This window comes from Oryx dammah, unplaced genomic scaffold, assembly GCF_014754425.2.
Source record: "Oryx dammah isolate SB20612 unplaced genomic scaffold, SCBI_Odam_1.1 HiC_scaffold_21, whole genome shotgun sequence".
NCBI classification, from domain to species: Eukaryota; Metazoa; Chordata; class Mammalia; order Artiodactyla; family Bovidae; genus Oryx; species Oryx dammah.
Window position 1 is genome coordinate 26,860,036 of NW_024070205.1, and position 19,595 is coordinate 26,879,630.

A 19,595-nucleotide genomic window follows, 5' to 3' on the forward strand; every position below is an offset into this window, starting at 1 on the left:
CTGAAAAACAAAAGCTCCCAGGAGCAAGAAATGTAGAATTTAAAAAATGGAACAGGGCCACAAATTCTGATTAAATCCCAGAGAGGCAGAGCTTCCGAACCTTCAGCATTAGTACTTCTGTAGAGAAAATGGCATCCCACTCTAGTATTCTTGCTTGGAAAATCCCTTGGGCAGAGGAGCCTTGCAGGCTATAGTCCAGGGTCACAAAGAGTCGGACAAGCGACTTCACTTTCACTTTTTTTTCATAGTAGTTCTATAGGGAAATGTTCGTCCATGTTGAACATCTTGGTGACTTTAGTTTATTGTTCCAACTCATCAGAAATTTGTTGCATTTTGATGTTATTTTTTGAACTGTCTTACTACTTGGAATGCAGCTAGCATTTCCTGACTTCCATTCTCTGAGTTGTTAATGAAATACTGAATTGTGCTGAACCTAGAGTTGAGTCCCTCCAGACCCTGAGAATGCCGCGCTGGCTGACAGTGAACTATTCAGAATTACTCTGCATTTGATATTTGAGCCGTGGTGTATGGGTATGGTATCCCTTGCTGTTTAGCAACATCTCTGCTTCTGTTGCTTTACTTTGACAAGTCTGGATAGTGTTTTCTCTCATGTGCTTCTTACAAATAACTATAGACTTTCGCCAGTTCCTGTTATTTGTGTGGTGTTGAAATTTATTACTCTTCTCTAATTTTACTTGGACATTCAGTGTTGTTAACTCTTCTGGAATATATTACATATTAGTTTGATAGCTGTTATAAAGGGAACCATTACCCAAGATTCTCAAAAATACAGAATTTGTGGGTTTCTCTTTTCTTTGACATAACGTAGTCATCATCTGTTTCTTTCTTCAGGAATCTGAGGTGATAATTACCTAGAAATAGTTTGAATTAGTAATTGCCTCCAAAAATTCAGGATAATAGGGAGTGACCAAATGAACAAACAGACAAGCAAACAAATAAATAAATATTGTGTTTCAGGGAAGAAAAAATCTCAAGAAAGTAAAAACAAAGCAAACAAAACCGAAGACGTACAGCTGAAGACAAGTGAGCCAGATCCCAGCCCTGCAAATATGAGAGATTCTGCGGAAGGTAAGCTTGGAGTTGGACCTGTAGGATGCGGGCGTGTTTGCCCACCAGCTGCTTTGACTTTATATCTCCCTGCAGTGCCCTTCTCAGAATCATCCAAGAACTGTAAAGGGTTAAACAGCAAGAAAGCCGCCTACATTTAATATGGCAAGCTGAGCCTTACTCGTCCCACCTCCCCTTCAGGAAATTATTGAAGACCTTCCTTGTTCAAGATGAAGTTATTCCCTGGTTAAAATAAAATGAAACGAAGTGAAATGAAACATACTATGTGACTGTATTTATAAATAATTCACAAAGTTCAGAACCACCAGAACAAATCTGTGATGACAGAAGTCAGACTGGCAGGGACAGGAGGAGCCTTCTGGGGTGCCGGTCGGTCGCAGTGTTGCGGTGAGGACAGCGGTGTATTTACTTTGTGAACATCTTATCTTGCAATATTCTTAATAGTTGGTATTTCAGTTAAAAACTTACTTGAAAATATCAAACACTTTGGGTTGTATGTATTAGAATGAAAAGGATAGAGAATGAATTGTTTCACTTTTTGGTTAGAATTTAAATTTCTGCCTTATCTCTTTGTATTTCTCCCTACAAAATTTTCTTCTTTAGAGCTCTTTCTAAAAATTAATACTCTAGGCCCTCCATGATGTAAGAATTCCCAGAGACAGGGACTGAAGTTGCTTAGGAAGGTGGGTTGCCCTCTGCCCGATGCAGTTGAGACACCACACTGACACTCTGGCCAGTAGAAGCGGGGGTCGAGAACGACGTGGACGTGGTCTTACATTGTTACGTGGCAAATCATACAGAGACTGAGCTTGCTCAAGAGTTCATAGTGACCCAAATAGGCTGATTTCAAAATACAGACTATGACTCTTTCAAAAAACATTTGTAGAGAAAAGAATAATACTGTAGATGCCTTTTATAATCTTTTTATTAGCACTGTTTGTGGGGATGACATTCTTAAAGGATTATAATTTTCTGCAGCATTCACTTCCTAGAGTCCTATAAAACTGAGACCTGCCAGCTAAGACATTTGTTGCAACAACAACAAAAAGACCAAAGAACCTTACTGCTGGTAGTGGCGGAATTAAAGAACAATCCAACAGAACCCTCTCCCCTTCAGCGGTTCAGAACAGTTAGTTTTTTTTCCTGATACAAGTTCAGGTCCTGTGGAAAAAAAGATACTTAGTGTCTACCTGTTTGTGGAACAGCTGGTCAGTATTTGATCGGTGTGTGCGTGTGTTCTGCTTGGCCCTCAAAAAGTGGTCAGTGTGCGGAGCAAGCGGCCAGACTCTTCTGTTGTTTCCCAGGCCATCATTTAGGTTTAAAACTCAGCAGATCTCAGTGAGTGTGTGGACACAGTTGGGTTCATAGAGCTGTGTACATTTTGGTTCATACTACTTTGGACAGCTTTCAATCTGGAATTATTTACCAATCATAGAATATTTCCATTTAAAGAAGCTATAGATTTTGGCTGAAGATAAATTCTGTAAAGAAATTTTTGAGCCTTAGAGATGTTATTTTCATTTCTGTTTTCTCATTTAGGTTTTTTTTTTTTAAAGTGATGTACTGGGTCTTTGTTGAAAATGTATTTGAAAAGGGAGTTAGCTCCTGGGAACCACCATCAGATGACTGGGTTCCCAATTTGTGGAAAACTCATGCAATGTAAGAGATGCATCTGGAGGAGAAAAGGCTGGAGTGTATGTAGAGGCAGAAACCTCATTGCTAGTGGATGAGGTGGTAGGTAGGAAAAAGTGATAGACCTTCTTAGGAAGCAGGGGGAGGGCCAGGACAGAATCATTGCTTGTGTTAATACCTCAGATGCTCCAAGTTTGGAAAGGTTGGCCTTTTAAAAGCCTCCCTTGTCCCGTGTATCCAGGCAATCACAAAGTCTGTTAACCAGACTCTGGGTGTCTTATCTCGCTCTGGCCACTTTTTTCCTGCCTCTTCCGCATTTTTCCATTGCCATCTCTCAGTGTAGGCAGCCAGCATTTCCCTCCTAATGCCACTGCATCGGTGTTGGTTTCTGCCTCTTCCCAGTCCCTTAATACCCACTGCAGCCACGTCTCCAAAATGGCACTCTTCTGCCTTAAAATATCTTACTGGCTCCCCACCGCCTCCAGCTCAGTCCACACTGATTTACACTGCGCTGTGTGTTTGATGGCTCCTGCCTTGTTTTCCTCTTCTATCCTTGCAGCCTCCCCGTGATTGACTAACAAAGCCACCAGATACTTCCTCCCTTGTGTTTCTGTCCTTAATCATTGTTAGCCATGTACTTCCATGGGCTTAACCATTAATTCATTGGAGTGGTGTTGCCTGCTTGCTTAACTCCTGGTAAAGTAGAGCTCTGGAAGGATGAGGATCTTGGTGGCCTTACTCACCTGGTACTGATGTTTTGTCCAGTGAATGAAGGAAGAGCCAGTTAATAGAAACAGGAGAAGTCAGAGCAAGCTCTGTTTCTTCTACAGAACCTTCCATAACTCTTAAGCACCTACAGTAAAAAGAGATGTAATTCAGCAGAGACTTAGGTGGTCCTGCAGACAGAGCAGTGCCGTGGGCTGTCCCCACCAGCATTAAATGCTCTGAGATAGCTGCTGTCTGAGAGGCCCGTGCTGTCCCTGGATTCCCTTCCAGCCACTCCCTCACGCCTCTGCTTTCCTCTACAGCTGAACTTGAAAGAGTTGCTTCCAGTCTCCCTGTCCCCTCTTCCTCCTGTCTCTCCTGACCTTCGATAGGCGTTTGTCCACTGCTCCACCAAAACTGTTGTTACTGTCATCACACCCCTACCTGGGCAGATCACATGTTCAGTTCTCAGCCCTATCTCACTCAGCCTTTTAGCAGTTCTGGATACAACTGATTACACCCTCCTCAGTTTAAGGGCTGCCCCTCTCTTGGCTCTCCAGATCCTCCCTGGCCATTCCTCTGACCCCTGGGTACTGGAGTCCACTGGGGGACACAGCCATTCCCCATCTGCATTTGCTTTGCAAGTGACCTCTTCCAGGTCCATGCTCCAACTGCTGTTTCTAGTTTAAGGAGAGTCATATCTAGCTACTTAATATCTTTACTTGGATGTCTTATCAGGCTCCTCAGACTTCAACACATCCAAAGTAAACTCTCATTTCCCCCCAATACAAACAAACGCACACAGACCAAACTTGCTTTTCCCTCAGTCTAGTGAACAGGCTAATAGCAGTTGCTGTGGAATCTCTTTGACCCTTCTCCTACCACCACCGGCCCCTACCCTGCCCCACCCCCGCCCCACACCATAGTCTGCCAATACACTCAGCTTGTTAGCATCCTCTCCAGGGTGCATCCAGGCTCTGGCCTCTCTCCACTATCTTCAGGCCACTCCGGTCTCCCCCAGCCCCTCTTGTCTCCCTGTCCCCCTACAGTTTTCTGTCTTGATGTAGCACCGAGAGTGACCCTCTATTTCAGTTGCTCTTCTGTTTCTCTGTTGGCTTCTTGTTTCCCCTTAGAATAAAGGTCAGCAGCCTATAAGGCTCTGCATGAGCTGACATTCTCTCCTGCTCTCCTCCTCCTCTCCCTGCGCCCACCCTCCTCCAACTTCCTGGCCAATTCTTGAACACATGTAACATGTTATTGACTCACAGCTTGCACATTTGCCATTTCCTCTATCCAGAGGACTTCCTTCCACCAAATATCTGTGTGACTGATTTTCTTTAGATCTCTACTTACCTATCTTGCTGGTGAGTCCTTCCCTGACCACCTTGTACCATTAATCTCAGGTTGGGCTAGACTGGGCTCCTCTTGGGCACTGGGACTCGGAAGTGACTTCAGATTTCTTTTTTATTCTCTGAGGCACACCTATTGTTATTGTTCAGTTGCTAAGTCCTGTCTGACCCTTTGCAACCTCATGGACTGCAGCACGCCAGGCTTCTCTATCCTTCACTATCTTCCAGAGTTTGCTCAAACTCATGTCTGTTGAGTTGGTGATGCCATCTAACCTTCTCATCCTCTGTCATCCCCTTCTCCTGCCCTCAATCTTTCCCTAGCATCAGGGTCTTTTCCAGTGAGTACGCTCCTCGCATCAGGTGGCCAGAATATTGGAGCTTCAGTAATAGTCCTTCCAATGAATATTCAGACTTGATATCCTTTAGGATCAACTGGTTTATCTCTCTGCAGTCCAAGGGACTCTCAAGAGTCTTCTCCAGCACCACACTTGGAAAGCATCAATTCTTCAGTCCTCAGTCTTCTTTATAACCCAACTCTCACGTCCATATATGACTGCTGGAAAAACCATAGCTTTGACTCTACGGACCTTTGTCAGCAAAGTGATGTCTCTGCTTTTTAATGTGCTGTCTAGGTTTGTCATAGCTTTTCTTTGAAGGAGCAAGCATCTTTTGTGTCTATGTCACCATCCATAGTGATTTTGGAGCCCAAGAAAATAGTCTGTCACTGTTTCCCCATCTATTTGCCATGAAATGATGGGACTGGATGCCCTGATCTTTGTTTTTTGAATGTTTGAGTTTTAAGCCAGCTTTTTCACTCTCCTCTTTCACCCTTTTCAAGAGGCTCTGTAGTTTCTCTTTCCTTTCTGCCATTAGGGTATCATCTGTGTATCTGAACTTATTGATATTTCTCCCAGCAGTCTTGATTCCAGCTTGTCAGTCAGTTTGGCCCAGCATTTTGCATGATGTACTCTGCATAGAAGTTAAATGAGCAGGGTAACAATATACAGCCTTGAAGTGAAGTGAAGTGAAAGTCGCTCAGTCGTGTCTGACTCTTTGTGACCCTGTGGACTATACAGACCTTGAAATTCTCCAGGCCAGAATACTGGAGTAGGTAGCCTTTCTCTTCTCCAGGGGATCTTCCCAACCCAGGGATCGACCCCAGGTCTCCCACATTACAGGTGGATTCTTGACCAGCTGAGTCACAAGGGAAGCCCTACACAGCCTTAACATACTCCTTTCCCAGTTTTGAACCAGTCCATGTTCCATGTCCAGTTTTAACTGTTGCATGTTGACCTGCATACAGGTTTCTTAGGAGACAGGTAAGGTGGTTTGCTATTCCTATCTCTTCAAGTATTTTCCACAATTTGTTGTGATCCACACAGTCAGAAGGCTTTCAAGTAGTCAATGAAGCAGAAGTACATGTTTTTCTAGAATTCCCTTGCTTTCTCTATGATATTGCAGATGTTGACAGTTTGATCTCTGTTTCCTCTGCCTTTTCTAAACCCAGCTTGTACATCTGAAGTCCACTGTTTACGTGCTGCTAAGCCTAGCTTGAAGAATTTTGAGCATTACTTTGCTAGCATGTGAAATGAGCGCAATTGTACGGTAGTTTGAACATTCTTTGGCATTGCCCTTCTTTGGGATTGAAATAAAAACTGACCTTTTTCAGTCCTGTGGCCACTGCTGAGTTTTCCAAATTTGCTGGCATATTGAGTGCAGCACTTTTAACAGCATCATCTTTTAGAATTTCAAATAGCTCATCTGGAATTCCATCACTTCTACTCACTTCATTCATAGTAATGGTTCCTAAGGCCCACCTGAACTTCATACTCTAGGATGTCTGGTTCAAGGTTAGTGACCATACCATCCCGATTATTCTGGGTCATTAGGACCTATTCTGTACAGTTCTTCTGTGTATTCTTGCCACCTCTTCTTAATCTCTTCTCCTTCTCTTAGGTCCTTACAGTTTATCATGCCTATCCTTGCATGAAATGTTCCCTTGCTATTTCCAGTTTTCTTGAAGAGATCTCTGGTCCTCGCTAATTTAATAAGGCTCAGAAGAGATGGTCTCCAAAGTTCCTTTGACATGAAGAATGTAGATCACATAATTTTGGAACATGTTGTAGCTCTCGACATAGGGTTTTGGTAAAGAAGAAGGGAACAAATCAGTTACATTCAAGGCAGACCACTAAGAATATTACCTGGTAATATGTTCAGCAATTTTCTTATTTCAGTTTGGAATCATGAAAAATTAGAATTCATGACTAGTCAAATTTCAGTATCAGCTATTCCTGACACAGTTTTAAGCAGTACAGTTTCTGTAAACAAAAGCATGTTTATATCTGTGTGAGGAAACACAGAAGAGCCTGAGTTCCTTTGGGCATTTATTGCTCAGATTGAAGCCTCCCTCACTGCCCACTGAGCTTCCTGGTGCACTGCAGTTGTTTGTTGAATGAATGAAATGGATTTATATCCAGTATAACTTCTTAAATGAGAATGTAGAGTGGTCTATTGCTACGATCTCTCTCACGCATTTTAGATGATAAAGAAAGTAACATGGATAATGAAAGCTGATCACCAGTGGCTAGTGTTTAACCTTACTTCTGCCTCCCTGTGCTTTCCAGGCCCCAAAGACGAAGACGAGAAGCCTTCCGCTTCCGCCACCGAGCAACCAGCCGTCCCTCAGGAGGCCGTGAGCCAGGATGTGCCTCCAGAGCTCGCCCTCCCTCCCCCTGCCCACGAGCCCCAGACAGGACCAGACGCGGAGCTGGAAGCAGCGCTCTGTGAGGCGAACGAGGTGGTGGAGGAGGAGGAGGAGGAAGAAGAAGAGGAGCTGGAAGAAGAGGGGGATGAAGCAGCTGATGTGCCAAATGAAAGTTCCCTAAGAGAGCTGGAGATCCGGTGTGATGAGAAGCCCGAGGATTTGTTAGAAGAACCAAAAACTGTTTCAAAGGAAACTCTCGAAGACTCTGCGGAGGCAGCCCCTGTTGTGAAAACTCCCAGAGCCAGAGAAGAGGCCAACGGGGACGTGTTTGAAACATTTCTGTTCCCATGTCAGCACTGCGAGAGGAAGTTCACGACCAAGCAGGGGCTGGAGCGGCACATGCACATCCACATGTCCACGGTCAACCACGCCTTCAAGTGCAAGTACTGCGGGAAGGCCTTTGGCACACAGATCAACCGGCGGCGCCACGAGCGGCGCCACGAGGCCGGGCTGAAGCGAAGGCTCGAGGACCCGGCCGGCAGCAAGGCGCCCAGCGACGGTGCTCCTCCCCAGGACGACACGCAGCCCCCCGGTCTTGGGCAGGATGGTCTGACCTCGAGTTCAGAGAAGGCATCCCAGGACTCAGTGACTCCTTCCGTCGTAGAAGAGAACGGCGAAGCTAAAGAGCTTCACCCGTGCAAGTACTGTAAGAAGGTTTTCGGCACTCACACGAATATGAGACGGCATCAGCGCAGAGTTCACGAGCGGCACCTGATTCCCAAGGGGGTGCGGCGGAAAGGGGGCCTCCTGGAAGAGCCACAGCCCCCAGCAGAGCAGGCCCCTCCCGCCCCAAGTGTCTATGTCCCCAGCACAGACCCAGAGGAGGAAGGGGAGGCGGACGATGTATACATCATGGATATTTCCAGCAATATCTCTGAGAACCTAAATTACTACATTGATGGTAAAATTCAGACCAGCAGCAGCACCAGTAACTGTGACGTTATTGAGATGGAATCCAATTCGGCAGACTTGTACGGAATAAACTGTCTGCTTACTCCAGTCACAGTGGAAATAACTCAGAACATAAAGACCACGCAGGTCCCTATAACTGATGATCTCCCTAAAGAGCCTTCCAGCAGCACAAACAGCGAGTCCAAGAAACGGAGGACTGCTAGTCCACCTGTGTTACCCAAAATTAAAGCCGAGACTGAGTCTGATCCTGCCACACCTTCCTGTTCCTTGAGTCTGCCTCTCAGCATATCAACCACAGAGGCGGTGTCTTTCCACAAAGAGAAAAGCGTGTATTTGTCATCAAAGCTCAAACAGCTTCTTCAGACCCAGGATAAATTAACTTCTCCTGCGGGAATTTCAGCCGCTGAGATACCCAAATTAGGCCCCGTCTGCGTGTCCGCTCCTGCGTCGATGCTACCTGTGACCTCAAGCAGGTTTAAGAGGCGAACCAGCTCTCCCCCCAGCTCTCCTCAGCACAGCCCCGCCCTGCGAGACTTTGGAAAACCAGGAGATGGGAAAGCCGTGTGGACTGAGGCAGTTCTAAGCTCCAAAAAACCCAAATTAGAGAGTCACAGCAACTCACCAGCATGGAGTTTGTCTGGGAGAGATGAGAGAGAAACTGGGAGCCCGCCAGGCTTTGATGAATATAAGGTGTCTAACGAGTGGGCAGCTAGCTCTACTTTTAGCAATGTGTGCAACCAGCAGCCACTGGATTTGTCCAGTGGTATGAAACAGAAGGCTGAGGGGCCGGGCAAGGCTCCGGTCCAGTGGGAAGCTGTGTTAGATCTCAGTGTGCATAAAAAGCCCTGTGGTGACTCTGAAGGCAAGGAATTCAAAGAAAACCATATGCTGCAGCCATCCTGCAGTGCTGTGAAGAAAAGGAAACCCACCACCTGCATGCTGCAGAAGGTCCTTCTCAACGAATACAACGGCGTCGACCTCCCTGTGGAAAACGCTCCAGAGGCATCCGGAAGTGCCAGTCCCTGTAAACCTCTAGATCCTCAGCCAGACCCCGACCTTGGTCTCAACTCCAGCTCGTCTGCCTCTGTTGTCGAGTCTCCTCCTGACGTTTCCTCGTCGTCACCTGCGCGGCAACCACCTTCCCTCTCTTGTGGGCGGCTGCCGCCTCTCTTGACCCCCACCACCCCCTCCTCTCCTCCACCCTGCCCCCCCGTGTTAACGGTTGCCACTCCGCCCCCTCCGCTGCTTCCTACTGTCGCTCTTCCAGCCCCCTCTGCTGGGGTGTCCCCCCACCCGTGTCCCTCCCCACTCTCGAATGCCACCACACAGTCCCCACTTCCAATTCTCTCCCCGACGGTGTCTCCCTCGCCGTCCCCCATTCCCTCCGTGGAGCCTGTTATGTCCGGTGCTTCACCGGGGCCTCCAACGCTCTCCTCGTCTTCCTCCTCTTCTTCCTCCTCTTCCTTCTCATCTTCCTCCTCCTCCTCTTCCCCTTCACCGCCTCCTCTCTCAGCAGTGTCATCCGTGGTTTCCTCTGGAGATAATCTGGAAACCTCTCTCCCCATGATATCTTTTAAGCAGGAGGAACTAGAGAGTGAAGACCTGAAAGCCAGGGAGGAAGCCCCATCCACCACTGAGCAGGAGATCATCCAGGAAACATTCAACAGAAACTTTGTCTGCAATGTCTGTGAATCACCTTTTCTTTCCATTAAGGATCTAACCAAACATTTATCCATTCACGCTGAGGAATGGCCCTTCAAATGTGAATTTTGTGTGCAGCTCTTCAAGGTGAAAACTGATTTGTCAGAACATCGCTTTATGCTTCACGGCGTTGGGAATATCTTTGTGTGTTCAGTTTGTAAAAAGGAGTTTGCATTCTTGTGCAATCTGCAGCAGCACCAGCGAGATCTCCACCCGGATAAGGTGTGCACGCACCATGAGTTTGAAAGCGGCACCCTGAGGCCCCAGAACTTTACGGATCCCAGCAAGGCCCATGTCGAGCACATGCAGAGTTTGCCGGAAGACCCTCTAGAAGTGTCTAAAGAAGAAGAGGAGTTGAACGATTCTTCCGAAGAGCTTTACACGACCATCAAAATAATGGCTTCCGGAATAAAGACAAAGGATCCAGATGTTCGATTGGGTCTCAACCAACATTACCCAAGCTTTAAACCACCCCCATTTCAGTACCATCACCGCAGCCCCCTGGGCATTGGTGTGACGGCCACAAACTTCACTACGCACAACATCCCACAGACATTTACCACCGCCATCCGCTGCACCAAGTGCGGGAAAGGCGTGGACAACATGCCTGAACTGCACAAACACATCCTGGCATGTGCCTCTGCGAGTGACAAGAAGAGGTATACCCCCAAGAAAAACCCGGTCCCACTGAAGCAGACTGTGCAACCCAAAAATGGCGTGGTGGTTCTGGACAACTCTGGGAAAAACGCCTTCAGACGAATGGGCCAGCCCAAAAGACTGAACTTTAGTGTGGAGCTCAGCAAAATGTCCTCGAATAAGCTCAAGTTAAACGCATTGAAGAAAAAGAACCAGCTCGTCCAGAAAGCAATCCTACAGAAAAACAAGTCCGCAAAGCAAAAGGCTGACCTAAAAACCACTCCCGAGTCGTCCTCGCACGTCTGCCCATACTGCCACAGAGAGTTCACGTACATCGGGAGCCTGAACAAGCACGCTGCTTTCAGCTGTCCCAAAAAACCTCTTTCTCCTTCCAAAAAAAAACTTTCCCACTCTTCCAAGAAAGGGGGGCACCCGTCACCTGCCGCGAGTGACAGAAACAACAGCAGTAGCCACCGCAGACGGACAGCAGACGCCGAGATCAAAATGCAGAGCATGCAGGCACCTCTGGGCAAGACCAGAGCTCGCAGCTCGGGCCCCTCACAGGTCCCACCACCCACCTCGTCCTTCAGGTCCAAGCAGAACGTTAAATTCGCCGCTTCGGTCAAGTCCAAAAAACCAAGCTCCTCTTTAAGGAACTCGAGCCCCATACGAATGGCCAAAATGACTCACAGCGAGAGCAAGAAGCCCAAAGCTGCAGCCAAGAACCATGCAGCTCCCCTCTCAGGCAAGACGTCGAGGAGCCTGCATGTGCGGGCGCAGAAGAGCAGAGCCGTCTTACAGAGTAAGTCGGCCTTGGCCAGTAAGAAACGGACAGACAGGTTCAGTGTAAAATCCAGAGAACGGAGTGGGGGGCCGATCACCCGAAGCCTGCAGCTGGCGGCTTCTGCCGACCCCAGTGAGAACAGGAAGGAGGACGGGAGTGGCAAGCAGGAGCTGAAGGACCTCAGGTAAGCAGAGCTCCAGGGTCAGAGGAGTTCAGAGCTCAAGAGCAAGGGGGGAAAGACGGTTGGAAGAAAACACTTGCCCAGTGGCTCCTTTTCCTTTTTCCTGCACGATTTTGACATAAGCATTTAAAGGAAATAGCTGTTGCTTAAGGTGTAGGCAGACGTGGAGGAGGGTCAGTGCTTTGGCTGCTGCAAAGATGGACACATAGCTTTTATTTCACATGTAGGACTCACGAAAGTGGTACCATTTCTTAATAAGGCCAGTTATGAACTGGATTTGAAGCCATGAAAAGCTCCCCAAAGTACCCTACTATGAAACGGTGAAATTCTCTCAAACTTCCTTTATATCTTGGGTGGTATCCCAGTGTCACTTGTATTAACTTTCCCATCATAGATGTCTTATGTTCTGATGTATCGGCAGAGTTCATTCAAACCATATTACAATCTGATTTAATATTTCTGTGACTTAAAGAGTGGTTGTAGCAACTGAGACTGCTTTTTATTATTCATGCTTTCTTTTATTGTGTTTTAATTTTAAAAACTTGCCTCTTAGTCAGATCAAAACACGGTACCCTATTCCTTTGAAAATGCTGCATGCCCGTGTCTTCTCCTGCCCCCCCCCCCCCCCGCCCACTGGCTCGTGTCTCTAAGCATAGGGTGATAAACAGCCAGGTTCCCACGGCCAGGGGGGGGATGAGGAGAGAGTGCATGCTGAGGCCAGGCCCTGTGGTTCTTCCAGTTGTGGGTGGGGACCCAGGGCAAGTCACCCCACTTGTCAGTGCCTTTGTTTCCCGTGTGATGTCAGAGCTCATCTTAGATCTAAGGTGATTTCTCTGTTTATTTTGTGTTCTAGGGCAGGAGTTAAGTTTGTTACATTGACTTCTTAAACTTCCTAAGTTACTTCACCTGTGAGTGGAGTGTACTTTTGGTATTCCTGCTGCTTCCTGCATAAGCCTGCAGGTCCATCTCCGGTGAAATTATTCATCATCAGCTAGAATTTCTGTGAAGTGTTGAGAAATCCCGTCCTTTCAGAGTGAGCTGCGTGACTAGGCTGTTGGCTGTAACTTTGTGTCTCAGAATCCTTTGGTATTTTAAGCGAACAGAAGCAGAGTTAACTGCAGGGGGTTTTGGGGCCGAGGATGACTGCTGTCTGGAGAGGTCACGAGGGGTTCAGAGATGCTGTTACCACCACACAGTCGATGAGGCAGAGTTCTTGGTGCTGGTGCCGTAAGTCATGGCTGAAGATGGAGAGAAGGATCATTAGCCGAGGGCAGACTGGAATGATGGACTGTAGGAATAAAGGATCGGATTTTTTTTGTTAAGCTTCTTCATAATAGTTCCTGTAGCTCTCACTCAGCAAGTGGTGTCTGACTCTGGCATGTGCGTATACAGCATCTTGGAGCTTAGTTAGTCCCGGCAAAAGTAAACACCTGTTGATCAGCTGTCCACACTGCCTGTCGGTAGCAGTTTCACTGTGTACCTCCTTGTACTCAGTCTGTGTTCTGGAAGTTCAGCAACAACAGGACATTCTTGAGCTGTGCTTTCCAAGGTTAAAGAACCCAAAACATGCTGTCATTTTCTCAGACTGTACTAAAAAACGTTTCCCAAGTGGTTGATGCTTTAGAATGTACTCTGTATTCCTCTTTGTCTCCAATAGTATCTGAAAGAATCACTTATTTTGTATTGGATCCCATTTATACAGTTCAAAGGTAAAATCGATGTGGAAAAATTAATATTGTGTAAAGGAAGCCTGAGTGAGGTTCATCCAGTGGTTTTGAAGGATGCTTAAAGACTGCAGAGGACCGAAGTGCCTAATAAAATTGTCTCTGTTCTTTGCTCCAGTTAGTTTTAATTATTTTGCTTTGTTTGTAAGTTAACATGGCTGGCATGAAATCTGACCTAAAAGGAAACAAGAATCAGATAAGAGTGGATAAATTGTTCTGGCTGAGTATGGTGGCTGCGGGCTCCCATGGAAGTGGCCGCAGCTTGTGTGAGACACAGGAGCTGCGCTGCGGACACCCCTGAAGGACGCGTGTCTTCCACAGGGGCCACTTACGAGCGTTCGTAAAGTGTTTGGGGAACTACAAAATGACCATTCAGTGGGACACCATATTTTGATTGTCTGGGCAGAAGAGGGTGCGTTTCTTCCGAGAGCTGTGGTAGTCTCGGTGCCTTGTGGTGAAGTTGGTGTAACGCCGGGGCACTCGGCGCAGGCCTGGAAGATGTAATGGTCCCTCTGTGCCAGCCCCGGGCTCCTAGCAGAGCCTCTCCTCCGTTCATGCTTGTTGCCCTACACTGGCAGGGAGTTTACTAGACGTCTTTCCTTTTCAGTGTATTTCTACTTTGAAATTTTATTCAGGGGGCATTTTGTGTTGCAAGTTTGGAAATACCCACTTTCATTCTGTTTTCAGTGTTTTTGCTGTGCTCTCCCCATTGCACATTCAAGGACTTACCCCGGAACTGGCAGCACACCCTTTTCCTGTGTGTGTTTCTTCATAACTGTGATTAAGGGCTGGTCCTCAATGCACAGGCTTTTTACATTCAAATACCGGTTTAGAATTCCACAGATTTTCAAGTATACACTTGCAGTCAGCCGTGAGAACGACGTCAGTTTTCCATCCCACACTGAGGGCTCAGCAGAATTTGCCATTCGGTCATTTCCTGGAGCACAAGCCATTGTGCCATTCAGGGTGTGAAAGAGGCATGTGCTCCAAATCCTTTTCTTGGGACAAAGCTGCAGAGGCATACTACTCTCTAGATTCTCCTGGTAAGCTCTTAACCCAGCAAACCCTTTGTTGGGCTCACCTTCACTGGTCGGGACAGCCCACCGGTGGCTCGTCAGTGGAGCTGCGTTTAGAGCTATTGCTGAGAGCTCATTTCCCTAGGCTGTAAGGCAAAAAAAGACAAAGAAAGAGGCATGTTTTCTGCTCCCTTCTTGCGCATCTTTAGTCTTTGTGAGTCCCGAGGCATTCTTACATTCTTCAGTACAGCTTTTAGAGCCACTTTTTTTTTTTTTTTTTTTTTAATACTGTGTTCCCATTGCAGCCAGTTAAGGACATGTAAATAAGTGATGGAGAAGTAAAACAAAATTCCAGACCAAGTTTTTCCATTTACCACGAAAGTGATTAAAAGAGGAAAACGGTGCTGATTTCTCACATCCCATCTCTGCCACACCACTCCAAGGAGATCGTCTGTGCCCCCCCAGCACATCCCTGCAGATCTTCCTAGTCGTCTTGTTGCTGTCTTCACATTTGTCCCGTGATCTCTCTGCCTTTTCTTAAACTTGGTCAGTTCATAGAAGGTTGTGTTGTGTCATTTATCTTCAGTTTTCTTATTTTCTAGGAACTTCCCGTAGAAAAGTCCCCCCAAACAGAACAAACCTTAATAATTGACTAAATATCTTGCATGCTCAACTTAGGATAAGCACTACGGCAAAGGATACGAAATCTACCAAGCTTCTGAGACCAGTTGAAGCTGACTCAAAAATCCTCACACACAGCTGATTGCCAACGGGCTTCTTGTTACCGTGGGTAGAATCAGGCATGCACTCCTTCGCTGGAACCCAACCCACAGGCTGGGCTCACAGATGCTTGAGATGCACAGCGGAGGGCGCTGTGAGACGGGCTGGCTGACCCAGCTCCTAGTCCCCGGGACTGGTAACTCAGACCTGAGTGTGGCCCTGGTTTTTGGCACATAGCAGAGAAAGGAACGATTTGAACCTGACCTTGCAAAGCAAGTTCTCTGTTTGATCAGTAGTCGAGTGTAGATTTCAGGGGTGGCAGATTGGATGCACTCGTCTTATAATGTTCTGGTCACACACACCAGCTCTTGATGCCTTTCCTTTAAGTGAATTGTAGACAGAGGCATTGAGCTTCTTTCTTAGCCTGTCTCCTTGTTTGTTTGTTGTTTTTTAATCACAAGCCGACTGCCAGCATAATGGAGAGGAAACCAGATTGGATTTGGACTCTTTTCTATGCCTCTTCCCGTGTCATGTTTATATATCCAAATGGACAGGATCCTCTCAGATCATTATCTGGCACTAATTTATAACTGTTATATTATTGGAAATGGTAGCTGAATGTCAGTGTCCAGGATACATCGCAGGCTTGTGCAGATGTCTGTCTACACGTTAAGTGTCAATGAATTTATATATCAGGTTTTACACTTCAGTCTCTAATAGAGATTTAAAAAGCCCAACAAATTGGCCTATGTCTGAGTGTATAGGTATCATTTCTCCATGAATTATCTGCCTTCCCCCTGATTAATGATTGAGTTGGTGGAAAATGGCTAGGTTTTATTCATGTTTTTTTGTTGTTCTCAACTTTAAAAGTAATCTACCTCTTAAAATTTGTAGTTTAATACTTGTTTGGTGAATTTGTGCCACTTTAACCCTTTCACTATCATTCCCATTTTGTTACATTTCTGTTATGGGGACTTTATGTTGAAATGTTGTATAAAGCATTTGTAGCAGTTTAAAAATAAAATATTTAAAATTATTTAAATTGTTTTGGACGCTTCAATTGTATTATATGTGATTTACATTTTACATTTTTGTTTGAGTTGTTAATCTGGAGAGTGTTCTTGTATTGAAGTTTGCTGTTAGTAATTTTATTCTTGTTGGAGAGTGATGAAGACTATTCTAAAGAAAACATTAAAATTTACAAAATGACATACAAAAGGGGTTGTCCTTTGATTTTAACCAATGTAGCCTTGAGAGAGAGAGAGAGGTTAATAATTATAGACAAGAGTGGTGTTTGCTATGTTTTCCCCTTCCAGCATGAAATAAATCATTTGAGCTTGTCAAATGTATGGAAAGGTTTTTTTATGCTGTTGCTAGCAAGCACTTCATGATGAGGGGGAATTCAAATGATGCATTTTATATCATTGTAACCAATAAAAAACTTTCTGAAAGCTGTGAAAGGACTGCATTTTGTACATCATTGGGGTCAGTTAAGGGGGAAAATGAAGGTGTATGTAGGAGGGGCGTACACAGGCTGCGTTGCTGAAGCGCAGTGCTGAGCCCCCCAGCCGACCTCCTCCCACTTGTCTGTACGTGGCATTGATTGAATATTTGTGAATTCACGTCGCTTCTATACCACCTCAAGGGTAGACATGCAGCCAGCCGCTGGTGCTAAGTGTATAGACAGAACTTAACTTTGGTAAGAGTGAAATAATCGCCCATGTGGAGTGTCAGCTTCCTTTGTATACTTGTGGATATTTCACTCTAGTCTGGAGACTTATTTTTATGGATCCACAAAGAATGAAACAGAGAAGTTGTAACATTTGTATTAGGTTGCTATGAAATTGCTGGGTTTTTTTTTTGTTTTTTCTAAGATTAAAAATGGCTGAAACAGGCAGTTTCATAAAGTCCTCCATGGGAGTACTCGTCCTGAAACTTTTTATCTGCCTGTGTCCTTGCTGTTCAGGAAAGGGTGGTAAAGCTGAAGGTGTGATCAGCCTCCCTCAGTGAGATGTTCACACTTGTGGCTTATGGATTCCCAGCTTAGAAAACCCCAAAAGGCTTAGGAGGCAGGTGTGTGGAAGGAAGAGGCGGAGGCGCGAAGCAGCTTTCAGCATTACCCCTGTAAATGCTCTAGAAGCTGAGCCCAGAACCCAAGGAGGAGCCCCGGGTGCTGTGAGCTGGAAGGGGCGCTGCTCTGGGAGCAGGAAGTGGGTGTCCCTCCAGGCCCCTGACAAAACACCACCTCCATCCCCCTCCTTGGTAGCTTAGCCTTGGGCAAGTATTTTGCCTCACCCAGAGTGGGGAGTGGGCAAGATGGTCTCCCGAGTTTTCCTTCTAGCAGGAACTCCTTCCAGGCTGTGTATGCTTACATATTTCCCATTGGCTCTGAAAGAGCCGGGTGAGGGCTGTCATGTCCCCCTGGATGTGGGGATACTCAGGCACTTAATCAAGTGAGGGTCACCAAAAAGGCGCTTAGGTCCCTCCACAAGAATGGCTTAGCGTTTAACTCTTTGTGGAGTTGAAAATTTTTTTAAGCTATTAACTAAAACCTTATGTCCCTGCAGCTATTTGGGAGCATCCGGCAGTGTCTAGGCTGGCTCTTTTAATTTGGATGTTACCAGTACTTTCTCGGAGAAGGCAATGGCACCCTGCTCCATTACTCTTGCCTGGAAAAATCCCGTGGATGGAGGTGCCTGGTAGGCTGCATTCCATGGGGTCGCTAAGAGTCAGACACGACTGAGCGACTTCACTTTCACGTTTCACTTTCATTCATTGGAGAGGGAAATGGCAACCCACTCCAGTGTTCTTGCCTGGAGAATCCCAGGGACGGGGGAGCCTGGCGGGCTGCCATCTGTGGGGTCACACACAGTCGGACACGACTGAAGTGACTTGGCAGCAGCAGCAGTACTTTCTAGCACAGCTTTTTACAAAAATCACAGTAAATTATTGAGTACCTATTGTATAGCAGGCTGTGTTCTACATGCACATTGTGTCCAGTTTACATCAGTGGACAAAAATCCCCACTTTTGGGCAGCTTGCATGTGATGCCTTTCTCCAGTTTTTACTACTTCAAAACCTGTTCTCCCAAGGCTCAGAGGCCAAGAAGATGCTTCTACTTTAATATTTGAGTGTGGATATTTAGATAACTGGAGACTTTTAATACATTAAAGCAACTCTTCTAAAATTAATCTCACAGTGCATTCGATGAGATGGTTAGATAGCATCACCGACTCAATGGACATGAATTTGAGCAAACTCGGAAATACTGGAAGACAGAGGAGCCTGATGTGCTGCAGTCCATGGGGTCGCAAAGAGTCAGGCATGACTTAGTGATTGAACAACAGCAAATGCATTCGTTACTTTATTTCTGTGTATTTTGGCTTGCTATCTGGCCTCACTTTGAATTGATGGACTTATCATTAGAAACACTTATAAAGGACACTTTGCCTTGAAAGTGGGTTAGAGTACAGATGGGTGAGGAAAGGCTGTAAGTGAAGAAAGTGTTAGTAGCTCAGTCTGTCCAACTCTTTGCGACCCCATGGACTGTAGCCCGCCAGGCTCCTCTGTCCATTGGATTCTCCAGGCAAGAATACTGGAGTGGGTTGCCATTCCCTTCTTCAGGGGATCTTCCCAACCCAGGGATCAAACCCAGGTCTCCTGCATGGCAGACAGATTCTTTACCATTTGAACCACCAGGGAAGCCCTGAGGAAAGGTTGACTCAGATATAAAAACCACAGTTAAAGTAGGCCAGAGACCAGGCTGAGAATTGAGGGAAATGGTCTGCCATTTCTGTCATTCATTTTTGGAGACATTGCCATGGCCTCCTCTCTCCTTGGCCGCATGAACCCTGCTGCTGCTGCCCTTTTGGGGTCCAGTCTCTGTGAATGTTCTGATACAGCACTACTTAAGGGAGTGTGTTCAGGAGCCTCCAGATGGTTATCAGGCCCCAGCTCAGCACTTCTCAAACTTAACTCAGAGGTGGCGCTCAAGCTCCCAGCTCCAAGGACCTAAAACCAGCCTTTTAAGTAAAGTGAGACGACCTCGGGGTGGGTCCTGGGTAGTGTGTCAGGTCACCATCCCAGGTGACTTCAGTGCACACTGAAGAATTTCAGAGTTTATGTGGGAAAAATAATGACTCTGTAGCTCTGGCACCCCACTGCAGTACTCTTGCCTGGAGAATCCCATGGACGGAGGAGCCTGGTAGGCTGCAGACCATGGGGTTGCGAAGAGTCGGAAACGACTGAGCGACTTCACTTCCACTTTTCACTTGCATGCATTGGAGAGGGAAATTGCAACCCACTCCAGTGTTCTTGCCTGGAGAATCCCAGGGAAGGAGCCTGGTGGGCTGCCGTCTGTGGGGTCGCACAGAGTCGGATAG

General features: G+C 46.4%; 1 protein-coding gene across 7 annotated transcripts in view; it reads left to right on the forward strand.

The window, feature by feature from the left end:
• Positions 1-19,595, forward strand: part of PRDM2 (PR/SET domain 2) — a 133,366-nt gene that overhangs the window by 81,949 nt on the left and 31,822 nt on the right. For all 7 annotated transcript variants that reach the window (XM_040263934.1, XM_040263939.1, XM_040263933.1 and 4 more), the window contains 2 exons: positions 979-1,089; positions 7,400-11,756. In XM_040263934.1, coding sequence (XP_040119868.1) covers positions 979-1,089; positions 7,400-11,756 — 4,468 coding nt within the window. The remainder of the gene's footprint in view (positions 1-978; positions 1,090-7,399; positions 11,757-19,595) is intronic.